The sequence below is a fragment of the Haliotis rubra genome, unplaced genomic scaffold (assembly GCF_003918875.1).
Source record: "Haliotis rubra isolate DU_JTF1 unplaced genomic scaffold, ASM391887v1 Scf293, whole genome shotgun sequence".
In the NCBI taxonomy this organism is placed as follows: Eukaryota; Metazoa; Mollusca; class Gastropoda; order Lepetellida; family Haliotidae; genus Haliotis; species Haliotis rubra.
The window spans coordinates 956,421-969,899 of NW_025766961.1; the positions used below are offsets into that span (position 1 = coordinate 956,421).

A 13,479-nucleotide genomic window follows, 5' to 3' on the forward strand; every position below is an offset into this window, starting at 1 on the left:
AACAGAATTGATTAAGCTTATACGTCATGTGTTTCATTGAGACTCGATAGTTGTGCATGTCTTAGTTGCATAGATGTTTATTGAACTTGTTCGTGAATTTTGTTCTATTATTGATCTTTATATGTCTTATGAATGTCAGCAGGGGCATCCGTGTCCCTGGACACAATTTTTTCTTGTTTCTTTAAGAATCACATTTTGGCGATTATGAGTGGGAAGTGACTGGTCCTGAGCAGCAAAAAGGAAGCCCTCAGTTTCACATTTAAGACCAGCCGACTTCATCCAGGCGAAGGAGTCAGTTGGATTGCTATTCTGTTCACACACTGCATGTACACACGATGCAATGGCTTCTCAGAAAGCTTCTCCACAAAAGACCGACTCTGGGCAGACTTGGTGAAGGACTTCACCTGGTTTACTCCCAATGCTGTACCATCCAGCAGCACAATGCCATCAACAAAATCAACCTCAAATTTCAGATTCTGTCCAACAACCTTGGCAAGCTTAAAATAGCTGTGGAATTCCTTGCTTTCATCATGAGTCTTCACATGCATCACCAGAGGATCATCCGATAAATAGATAGGTGCAAAAGTACACAATAAAATTCTATCATGAAGAGCCTCCACATTAATCAAACCCCAACCACCAGAATTGATTGGCATATATAAACAGTTAAGAGAGGAACGAGGGTGGTGGACTCTGTTATCAGACATGATCCTTCTGGTCAGGCGGTCAAGACTCTGGATGTCTTGTTTTGTCCAATCAACTACTCCAAAGGAATAGGAAAGGACTGGCACAGCAAAAGTGTTGGTGGCTTTGACCTTGTTTCGAGCATTTAGCTCTGAGCTCCAGATTTTCTTTAAGCGAGATTTGTACTTGGCCCGAAGTTTTTCTTGAATTTGGGCACTCTGGAGCTTGTCTCTGGAGCTTGCATTCGAAGATAGGTGTAAGGCCTGATCTTCCACAAGATGCTCAATAACTCCTCCCCCCTGTAACTTGACCGATCCACCATTAAATACCTTGCCACGTTTCAAATGACTGGCTGAGTATGGTTTTGCGCCATTTTTAAGCAATATTCCAGCAATATCACGGCGGGGGACACCAGAAATGGGCTTGACAAGTTGTACCCATGTGGGGAATCGAACCCGGGCCTTCGGTGTGACGAGCGAACGCTTTAACCACTAGGGTACCCCACCGCCCCATGTTTCAAATGAAGAGTATTACGTTTGTCTAGTCTAAATGTCATGCCCCAATCATTACATCTCATAAAGCCAAACGACTTTCTGGCCAGTATAGATCTGCAAGATGCCTATCTACTCATTCCAAAACACCTGGCCTCGAGGAAATAACTCAGATTCATGTTCCAAGGGCGATACTACCAATGGAGGATCCTCTCCTTTGGAATTTCTTCGACCCCGTGGCTATTTACTCGTGTAACCAAGTCCATAGTTGCTTATCTACATCACAAAGGAATCCACAGCGCCTTCTACTTGGATGACAGCATAATAATGATACTAATAATAATAATCATGGAAAATGATGCTTTCAAACTTCTGTGGAATAGGCCCATATACAGCCTCAGACGAATTCCTGCCAACAAACCTGATCTTGTCCTTTTTGATAAAGCCAATGAATTTATTTATATCATTGATCTCTTGGCGCAGATCAGGAGAGTGGCCGGGTTCTCCACCACGAGCACAGCCCTTCTGACACTCTGGGTAATGCAGAAGGCTGCAGTGTTGGGGAGCCTTCATATTCTCCAGAAAGTTCTTGGTGGGTTCAACTAGGCAGTGTTTCCTGGGAGAAGTCCCATTCGCTGTCTGGGCTGCGTGTAGAGGGGGCGAGAGCCCTGAGCTGATGATGAGCCTTACCAGCCTGACTGTGCCAGGATCACCCGAACCCTCTCTGCTGCATTTTCATCTTTAATCTGTAAAGCATAATCAATGTGCATTTATAGTGCGTGCATACCAGACAGATATGCCTGCTCAAGGCGCTACAAGGGAAATATGTACAGCTAAAAGTCTCTGAGCACTAGTGTCATGTGCACATGTCTTGGGTTTTCTTGTGATGACCTGTGCTGCAGAATTTTGCAACACCTGTAGCTTAGATAGCAGTTTTCCTTTTCCTCCGATGCCCTTAAGCAAACTGTTGCAATAATTTAGTTTTGATGTTATCAGACCATGGGCAAGTACCTTTGCAGGTTCTGTGGTTTTTAAGTGTTAAATGTTGCTGATGCATTGGAGATGATAGTAAAACGTTCGACTGAAGAGGGTAACCTGTTTCTCCGTGGAGAGGTGTGAGTCCAGGTATACTCCCAAATCTTAAGGTGGTCACTGACAACTATTTCTGTATCCGCTATCAGAATGGATTGTTCTTCTACTCTAGCCAGCTGTTGCTTAGTGCCAATCAGCATCACCTGTTTTTTCTCAGTTTGGTGTGAGCTTGGGATTCAATTCGTGTCAGGTTGTACAACTTTACAAGCTGGTTAACATCCTGGGGAGTGTCTTTGGTCTAAAGGTCTGAATATTCTAGGTCTGCCCGAAAAGCATCCATGTCAGTGTTCTTCAAATTTATACACAGCACATAGTTGTGTTCCAGTTTTGGTGACCCGTGAAGATCCGGGGTAGAATAGGTCTTCAGCAACCCATGTGCTTGCCATAAAAATGCGACTATCTTGTCGTAAGAGGCGACTAACGGGATCGGGTGGTCAGTTTCGCTGACTTGGTTGACACATGTCATCGGTTCCCAATTAGCATCGATGCTCATGCTGTTGATCACTGGATTGTCTGGTCCAGACTCGAGACCTATAGCTGGAATATTGCTAATTGCGGCGTTAAACTAAACTCACTCACTCACTCCAGTTTTGGTTTATGAAGGTTTGTGTTAACAAGTACATGGTGGTGATTTGACATCAGCCTGAGAATGTTTCCTGATTTGTGAGTTGCCTTAACAACATGCTGCCGAAGACCTTGCGTATGCTGATTGCAGGAGAGGTACAAACGTTTTCACATCAGGTTTATCCTTTCGATTGAAGTGGATATTAAGCATACAAGCTCATCAACAAGCAGGTCAACTCAGACTTCAACTGAACTATTATCCCAGCTTGGTTGGCTAGTCAATCTTATGTAATCAGAGCTATAACATCTCAAACCATACCTACTGTGGTGGATGGACTGATAGAGTATCTACGGAGGAACTTTCTTAAAAGAGCAGGACCGCCTCTGTGGTGTAGTGGTTAGAGCCTGCGCCCGGAGAGCGGAAGGTCGCGGGTTCGATCCCCGACCGCGTCATACCAAAAGACATTAAAATATGGTACTTGTTGGTCCCTGCCTGGCGCTCGGCATTAATGGGTACAACAAGGACTGGTCGGCTCGGAGTCAGTATAATGTGTCTGAGTGGGGTATTCATGCTTCACTGCGGCATGGTATCTCAGTGGGCTAGCACTATAAAACCAGCTTCAGTCTGGGCTAGTACAAGCAGCCGCACATACACATACACGCGCATGCACGTCGTCATATGAGCGAAATATTCTCAAGCACGACGTTAAACCCAATTTCACCTCACCACCTTAAAAGAGCAGGCGTACGACTTACATCTCTATGTGAATGCCTCTCTCCAAGGATGGGGAGCACACTTCAACTCATAAGTCGCAGCAGGAACCTTGTCTGCAGAGGAAAGACCTCTACACATAAATCTTCTAGTATTCAAGGCGGTCATCAATGCTATTGACCACTGGTTGTATTTCCTCAGGAACCAGTTCCTTATGATACGCACAGACAACGCGGCGGTAGCCTTTAACATCAATCTACAAGGCACAACGAGATCGAAACCTCTGTTGAATCTGACCTTCTGTCTATTCAACCTCGTAGACAGGCTCAATCTGTCTGAAAGTTCATCATATCCCAGCAGCAAACAACGTCTTAGCCGACTTGTTATCCTGACCAGTCACACCGCCTCCCACGGAATGGATACTACACCCTGAAGCATTTCAACTTCTAACAAAGGATCATGGATGTCCTCTCATAGATCTCTTTGTGACTTGATTCAATCACCAGATAAGGACATTCGTCTCGCCGGTCCCAGATCCCTTAGCTTGGTCTCTTGACGCCCTAGCCATTCCGTGGGAGGGGTTAGATGCACATGCGTTTCCACCACCGGTTTCAACTACCAAAGATCAGAGACTGTCTTCGCCAACCATTATCTGAGAGACGTCGCCACTGAAGATGTATCCAGTATCCACCAGTTTGGCCCTCTTGTAGTGGCGCAGCAGTTGACAGTGCCGGACAGATGAAAACTCACCCTTAATCACGTAGACGTCAGGTTACTGTCCCATAACCACTGACAGAGAGTCCATGCTCCCCAGTCTTACAAGATAAGTCAGCACATGAGTGATGCGATTCATTTCCGAAAGTAGCCCCTTTCTTAACATGTTGATTGTTTAAGAAAGCAAGAATCTGGAATTCTTAGCATGTCTTCAAAATCCATGAAATCATAAGATTTACTTCATTTTTTTTCAGTTATTCAGTTACCAGCCACAGGATCAGAAGAACAAAGAAGAGTTCCCAGGGGTTATGTGATCAGACTAGGATTGATCGAACAGTCACAGGGTATCCAGATAGGAGGCTGACCCACCACTTGTCCGTTGGATTCAAGCAGTAAGTATGAGTCAGGATAAGGAAAAATATGTAATTTTTATGATACAATTGATATTTTATACTTGACCTGACTCATACACTGAGGGCCCTCCCAACTGTCCCCTCTCACTACTGTCTGGCCTCCCTGTAAGCTATAGTGGGGGCTGATTACAGAGAGTGACAGTGTAGCCGCCGGTCACGTGGGACTATTGGTGGGGAAGGAGGCAAGGGGCCCTGTTTGTGCTGAGTAAACTTTTGACTGTTCTTGGGAACGTAGGGACAGAGGTTTCCACTCAACCTGCAGAGGAGAGGGAGATAAAGCAATAAGTATGAGTTAGGATAAGTATAAAATATCAATTTTATCATAAAAATGTTGGAGCCTAATCAGACCTAATGCAGGCAATGTCTCCTCCTCTCTACTGCATTAATCTTTCAGGCTATGCAACCAATAAACTAACAACAATTTAAGATCAACTATGTCTGTCGAGATCTAGTATGATGATGATGATTTAGGGTTTAACGTCGGCTTTTAGCTGTAGCCAATGTCGCCGACGGGGTAGGTGGGAGATAAGATAATAATAAATAGGTTTAAAATAAGGAGTAAACCACCGTACCCAAAAAAATATAAATGCTGGGGCATTAACCTAAGTGGAATTTTGAAGTGAAAAACTTTAAGAACATGAGAAAAAATAAATAAAAAGCCAATATTATGAAGGGAAAGGGAAAGAAATACACTTGAGTTTATTAGTGATAGTAGATAGAGTTATTACTAAATAGTAATGATGAAAATGTTGGGCCTATGGTGGGGGGGGAAAGGAGATGGTAAGGAAGTATAGCATAGTGGGGCATGTATAGGAATGCAGGTAAGCTGCATAATTAGTATAAGGGGATTTAATAAGGAAAGAAGAAAGGGTTAAGTTGGTTGGGGGTGGGGATGGGGGATGAGGTGGGAGCGAAGAAGGCTGTGGGTAAGGGGCCGTGGCTGTAGGTGAAGATTGCAGGTAAGCTGGCTTGGGTGGATGGCCTTGACCTTGCGTTAGAGGGGTTGGGCTGCTTTGTTTACGTTCTAGTGGAGTGTGATTGGCTAGGGGTGGGCGCGGACCTCGCAGCGGATTTAGAGCACTATAGATGAATGAAATTGACTACCAGGTCTAAATGTGTAGGCGTGTGCTGGTGATAGAATGATAGTATGGGTAAGTGGAATTTTGACGCCTGATCTAAGTATGTAAGCTAGAACTGAGTGGTAATGAGAGGGTTTGTTTGGGAGGTTCTAAATTTTTTGGAGTAGGTTAGAGTTTTGTAGGAAGGTGGCTATGGCAAGGAATATATTGGACGGATTGTGGGGGTTGAGAAGGAGGTGTATGTTATTGTGGTATTTCGTGGGAATGTTGTTGTGTAATTGCTTAATGTTTGTTTGTTGCAGCTGGCAATGTGTGAATATGTGGTTTATGTCTTCATGGGTGTTGCAATGTGTGCATAGTCCATCCGGGTGTCTGTTTTGTTTATAGAGTGTGTAATTTAAGTTTGTGATGCCTGTGATTAGCCTGGTTATTGCTGTGTCTGTGTTTTTGATATTTGAATATGTGGGGTTTTTTTAATTGGAGATTTAATAATGGATGTGACCCAGGTTGATTTGTTTGTGTTGATGTTGTGTTGGAAGCTTGAATTTGATATGTTAGTTTTAATCAGTTTTTTTATTTCTGATTTGGATGTGTGAAAATTGAGATTTGGTGATATATGGGATGTGGCGAGTTTGGCTGCGGTGTCTGCGGTGTCTGCGGTGTCGTTTCCTGTGATGTTTGAGTGGCTGGGTATCCAAGTGAATGTGATATTTTTGTTTGAGCGTGCGAGCGAGTCTGTTTGGGTTACTATATTGTGTATCAGGTCTGGACGAGATTTAGAGTGCATGTTGTGGAGTTGTTTGATAGAATTGAGTGAATCAGTTAAGATGAGGAAGTTTGTTTGGGGAAGGGTGGGTATTAGATGGAGTGCAGTGAGGATGGCAGTGAGTTCAGCAGTGTTTATTGTGGTGTAGTTGGTATAGTGGAAATTAGTTGTGATGGGAGGGGTTTGTTGAACATGTATGCCTAGGCCTGTGGGTTTGTTTGTGTTGATTGATGCATCTGTACATATGTGAGTGTGGATGGGGTAGTTTGTAGTTATGTAGTTGTTTGTGATATTAGTTATGGTGGTTTGATGGGTGTCTTTAGGTAGTTGTTTGAGGATTGTGTCAAGGGACATGTCTGTGATGGGTGGGGGTTTGTCGTGAATGTAGCTTGTAATGGGAGGTGTGTGTTGTATGGTGTTGAGCTGTTGTGCATGTAGCAGACTGTATAAGTGAGTAAGGCATGATGCTTTAAATGGGTTTGATTTGAACTTTTTAAGTGTAGATTTCTTAATGTTTTTATATTTGTTTGTGATTAGTTTAAATATGGGGTTGTGTTGGACCCCAGCCCAGTAAGTGAGTGTGGTTTGGCTTATTCTTTGTGTGATTGAAGAGGTGCCTGTGAGTAGAAGTAATGTGTTAAGAGAGGTACCACTCCTCGCGCCGAGAGCTAATTTGAGGGCTTTAAATTGAATGGAATTAAGTTTTTGAAGATTATGGGAGGTGAGGTTGTGGAGAATCGGGGCGTAGTCCAATCTCGATAATATGAGAGTTTTATATATGTTGATGAGGGTATGTTTGTCGGCACCCCAGTTTGTGCCGCTGATGGCTCGCATTAAGTTTAGATCTTTTTGACATGAATTGACCAAGTTATTAATGTGGGGTGTCCATGTAAGATGGCGGTCGAAAGTTACTCCTAGAAATTTGGCTTCTTTTTTTAATTCAATTTCTTGGTTATTTAGGTGAAGTTTGGGGGTATAATTTTGCATATACTGTGTTTTGAATAATATGCCCACGGTTTTTTTAACGTTGATGTTAAACCCCCATTTTTGGGCCCAGTTTTGAATGGAGTTTAGCATTTTTTGAATTTTGAGTGATGCCTGTTTAACTGAGGTGGAGGAGGTCCAAAATGAAATATCGTCTGCAAATTTGGCAGTTGTGATTTCTGGCCATTTATCTGGAAAAATGTCATTAATCATGAAGTTGAATAAAGGGGATAATATGCTCCCTTGGGGGGTTCCATTTTCTAGGGGGTATGGGTCCGAGATGGTGTTGTGAGATTTGATTGTTATTTGTCTGTCGTTTAGGAAAGAGTGAATGAAATTTAAAATTCGACCGTGAGTGGCATGTTTTTGAAGTTTTTGTAGTAGGCCGTTGTGCTAAACCATGTCGAATGCCTTACTGAAGTCAATAAAAAGGCCATAGTATATTGTTTCTGAGCTTGTGCTACTTTGATATCTTGTTCTAAATGTAAAATGTGGTCTAAAGTTTGTCGATTTGGAGTAAAGCCGCTCTGGTCCTCCTTAAGTAAGTTGTTGGTTAAAATAAGGTGTTTGAGCCTGTTGTTTACAATTGTTTCTAGGGTTTTACAGAGGTGGGAGGTAAGAGAGATGGGACGGTATGAGTCAGGCTCGCTGTTGGGTTTCCCTGGTTTGAGGATTGGTACCACTCTGGCTGTTTTCCAAGTGTTGGGGATAGTTCCTGTGGTCCAGATATGGTTAAAGAGAGATCTAGTATGATAAATATAACATGTTATATATGTTAGAGTCAGTCATTGTGTACATTGTCTAAAATTTCCAGGCATTGTGTACATTGTCTAAATTGTATTTTTGTGTTATGTAGCTGATACTATTTCTTTTACATCAGAACATCATGTGTTTTTGATACTGTTTGAAATAAAGTCACTTGTGCTTCAATTAATGAATTTGTAAGATATTCACCACTTAATCATTCAAACAGAACGAAACCCATGCTAATCTTGTCTCCTCAATAATCCCTGTTCAACAATCAGTCAATCTGTACAATAATTGGGTTAATTCATCAGGCAATGTACACAATGCCTGGAAATTTTAGACAATGTACACAATGATTGAGTGAATCAGGCAATGTACACATTGACTGGTTATTTCAGTGATTGTACACATTGCCTGATTGTAGACATTGACTTTAACATAAATACTCAAAGGCCAAAGTTAGTGTGATCAACACATTTGTTTATAGAAATGAGAAAATCTTCATAAAAAATGCATTCTGATATTCTTTATAGTACACTTAATCCATAACCCAAACAGGGCCCTGTCGGTAGTTTTTGTTTTGCACACATTTTTCGTGCTTTCAAGAAGTCTGTGGAAAAAAAGGCATAAGACATGCCCTTTAAAAAGTGTGGCTCTAAACCTTGAATCATTGTCATGTAAATCATTGTATACACATCGACAAGTCCGAAAAACACAAATTAGGAAGAATCTGCTTGCATTTCTCTATGAGACGGCTAACTGAAAATAAAAGATGGCAAGACATTGGAATGCGTAAAACTGGAACACCCCAGCATAACGTTGCGCAGCAGTTTGACATGCACAGGAACACCATATGCCGCTTGTGGAGACGTTATCAACAAAACGCCATTGTTGGAAACCATCCCCAAAGTGGCAGTCCACCTGTAACCACACCTCTCAACGATCATTGGATTCAAACCACCCATCTGCGCCAAAGATTCCAACCAGCCACGTTACAGCCTGAACAGTTCTTAGTGTCAACAGGATATCGCCAAAAAACCTTTCACCGACGTCTGGCTGCACACAAGATACATGCTAGACGTTCGTTCTTACATCACTGCAGTGGTGCAGACAACATCTGTGGTGGAGACATGTTCTCTTCACTGACGAGTCCAGCAGAATGGTCCAGGAATGTTCTTACAGCAGGACAATGCCAGAACTCATGTCGCCAGGGTGGTTCAGCAGTTTTTGGTGCAGCATATGTTAATGCATATGTCTCATTAAAAAAATTTCAGTTGTTAATTCACATATCTAAATTCAAGTAAATCACAATAACGTTTGCCTTTGAGTATAAATTGTTTGAGAAAATAATGAAGATAAATACTCTCCATTCAAGTACCTTTTTCGATACCCATAGGTCCATGAGAAAACCTTTGAGAAAACTATAAAAATTATCCCCCAGTGGCACAACCACCATGAAATGTATATCCAGGTGAATTGTACCTTGTTGCATATTAAGACACTTTGTTGGCATTTAGTTGCCTCACAGTTGCCATTTTGCGCACAATGTTTCATAATTTATGTACAATGCTCAATGCTCAATGCTGACGGCCACTTTGGCTGTCTTTGATGACATTTTACCTTCAATTTCATGTTTTCCTCTGGTTCTTTTTGTGACATTGTGAATTTTGTTTGTTTCAGCCAGCCATGTCATCCATGAAAGACAATACAGATGTTGCCTGTTATTTCATCACAAAGCACTCTTGGAAAGGAAAGTATGTCTGCCAATACTAGCTCAACAGACCATTATCAGTGTTGACCCTTACATGATGGCACATCACCCTCTGTCACTTTCACTGAATTGTTTTTCATTGTTAACTTAAACAGGAAAGGATGAACTTGTGGCTCACCTGGATAAAAGGTCTCAGTGAGCTTATTTACATATCTTCTAGTCTATCTAAAGTTCTGTCTCTACTGATCAGAACTTTTGGAAATGTCCATTCAGGAAGCGCAATGTGTCAAAATTCTTAGAATCTGAGTTTGATGCTCATAGATCTGAACTTTTTGGAGGAAAATAGCCCTGTAATAGTTCATTTTTTCTAATCAGTGTTTACAGTGTTTGAAATGAAATTTGATGTATCTTGGCTTTTGATTTTTACCATTGTTGCAATTCTTATATTGTGTGAAATTTCTTACAAATACTCATGGAAATAAATAAGGGAACACATGAAAGTACAAGAGTTCCTTTATTTATTTCCAGAATTTCACTCAAAGTGCAATACATACCTTGTGAAGAAACCTGGAAAAAGATAATGGAACACTTGTACTTTCATGTGTTCCCTTATTTGTTTCCATGAGTATATTAGAAATGGCTTTACTTAGTAATTTGTCCTTACTATTTCCTCAAAATGCACCCCTTTTGAACCAGTCTGCAAGTAATCTGTATCAGTAACCACAACTTAGCCCAAAGTATATATTTTAGTCTGTACTTTCTTGTGTGGTTCCGCAGGAATCTTGTAAGGCACTTGTTAGGAAAGAAATCTTGTACGGCACTGAGGATCATATTTTGTCATTGGACAAAGAATTCTCCAAACTGAAAGTGGGAGAGACAGTTTTCAGTGGGAGTCTCCCCCATCCACAGACTGTCAGTCGTTGTAGACTCTCCTACTTTGGATGTCTGTGACAGTCGCTCACTCAACTACCACACATAAAGCTGTCAGTAGGGGTGCTATCATCCTTGAGCATAAACAGTTCTAAATCGTGATACGACAAGATCTCCCATCTTTTGGGTTATACGACACTCTGAGAAGTTGCCGCCGACTTTAAAAAAGCGCCAAACTCCAATTGTTTCATAGTTGGGCAAGTCTGTATTCAATGATGCCATTCAATCCATTGCCAACAAGAGTCCATAAGAGGAACCAGTTCCATGTGTCTCTTGAATTGGTTCGCATGTAAAAGATCCAAGTGCAAGACTTGTCAGAGATATCTGGTGCTATATGCTTGTTCTGACATGAATTCGAAGGAGGCTTTTCCAAGCCAAAATTGTGAGTGCTACAGACCTCTTTGGGAACAGATGACTTTGGTCCCTCGCCCAGGTTTTAATTCACTGATCTTTCAAGAACCACTCAGACAGGTTCCGCATGATCTTCAATAGACAAATGAGCCAAGTTCCATTGGCACTCAACCAGTCAAGGTCCCTTCAACAGAGGCACGAACTTCTAGGGCTTTTGAGTTCAGACCAGGCTCTTTCTCTAGGGACATCTTGAACTGTGACAACTTCAAGTGTTCCTGCATTCATTTCTATACTGCAACAGGAGCTGATGATATTCAGTATCAGCTCCTGAAACACCTACCTGATTCTTGTTTGGAAACAACTCAATATATTTGGTGAAATTTTGACATCCTTCATGGCGTAATGGCATTATCATTCCTATACCAAATCCTGGACTGGATGATACTGATCCCTCAAATCACCGGCCTATATCATTAACTCTTTCAACACCAGTCAACCAGAGGCTTTTACTGCCATGACACCGAGTTTCCAGAGACTCTGAGGTCACAGAATAAGCCTATGTTTATCAAGGAATATCAGCTTGTAAAACATTATTGCTACTACATATCATACACCATTTGAAAGGTCTAATCCTACAGTTTATATATGAAATTTATTTTTGATCATATTATTCAAATAATCCAACTACAGCTTAGATAAGTTAATTTTTAATGAAAATGCAAACTTAAACATTTATAATGTCCAGATAAACCACGAAGGAAGCACAAATTGTGGCGATTTTTTCCATTTGTAACATGTCATAATATCCCTGTACCTTTTTCTTCTATATATTTTTCCTTATCCTGACTCATGCTTAATGCTTGTCTCCTTCCTCTTGCGAATGTTAGTGGAACACTTGTATCTCCTATTGAAGCTCCCTTCAATAAAGAACAGACATAAAATCACTCCTCCCAAGAGTTATCTCCCCAGCTGTTTAGGCGGGAAACTGTGACGCCACCGTCCCCACATGCTTCACTCTCTCCTTCTTCGCCCTGTGGGCAGGTTGTGAGAGCGCGCCTGTGTCTTCTATATGGCACTATATCCTTTAATTACTTAGTTATTCTTTATTCTACTTTTATAGAGGTTTAGTTAGTATTCTTCAACAATATGGTTTGATATTTAATCGTATTTAGCACTGTTTATTCACGGAATTGTCCGTGTTTGTTCAGTTGTTTACATTTCATGAAAACCTATTTTCGTTGTAGATTTAGGTTCGCTGCTGCAAACCCGCATTGACTGTGCCCTAGCTGCACAACAACATGTACTTCCAGCTATAGCTGTAATCTTTATCAGCATTTAACAGAAATTCAATTTAATAAATAATTTTTCTCTGTACTTAGACGTACTACCGACAAATCCAGGTGACTTTCCAAGTCATGGATAAACTGGCTGAGTCCCTCACGAGCTGTCTACTGCTGTTAGACGACTTACTACTATCAAGTGACCTGCCGGAGGTGTCCTCGGAGGATGGGCGTGGGATGTTGTCCGCCATTACTTCGAAGACGTTGGCTTCTACATCGGACAACTCCTCGATGTAGAAGACGAAGCCATCCTCTACGCAGAATGAAGCCTCACAGACATCATCCCGATGGCAGTGAGATGACTTCATGATGAGCTGCTGCTGATCATCATCCCAGAGATACAGCACGCAGTCCGAGGGCGACAGATGAGCGATCCCTGGACCATATCGCTATCAACGCAGAGAGGGCAGCTCTACAATCATTGCAGACGATGAATAGAAGCCTTCCTCTACCCAGAGAAGGCTACACACCCCTCAGATGACGACCAACTCTACGGGGACGTCTGCGCAGACTACAAGGACTTTCTCTGCCGCGTTTGTCCCGTTGACGGAACAGGGACTCTATGATGATCAACCGATCATCATCCCAGAGGTTCATCCCAAGCAACGACCGGTCTCAGCTACGGTGACGTCAGCGCAGATCTCTACTCAACCCGGGGTATCAACGTTGACAACAGATGACCGTCCAGTGGGCCACGTCGCTATCACCGCAGAAAGGGCAGCGCCAGTACAACCGCAGACCTTCAACCCGGGCGACTTCATGCAGCAGTTCTCCCAACAGATCATGGAGATGATGGAGCAGCGTTACGGCCTGGAAAAGTATTCACAGCCAGCTCAGGTCCCGAGCCTTCGCGAAGGCTCCAACGCAGACGTCAGCTCTGAGGGGCCCTCCAGCAATGTGA

General features: G+C 42.3%; 1 protein-coding gene across 1 annotated transcript in view; it reads left to right on the plus strand.

Annotated features, from left to right (window-relative positions):
• Positions 1-13,479, plus strand: part of LOC124282143 (dnaJ homolog subfamily C member 13-like) — a 303,611-nt gene that overhangs the window by 11,371 nt on the left and 278,761 nt on the right. The window contains 1 exon segment of the mRNA XM_046718113.1: positions 9,927-10,000. Coding sequence (XP_046574069.1) covers positions 9,933-10,000 — 68 coding nt within the window. The 5' untranslated portion in view covers positions 9,927-9,932.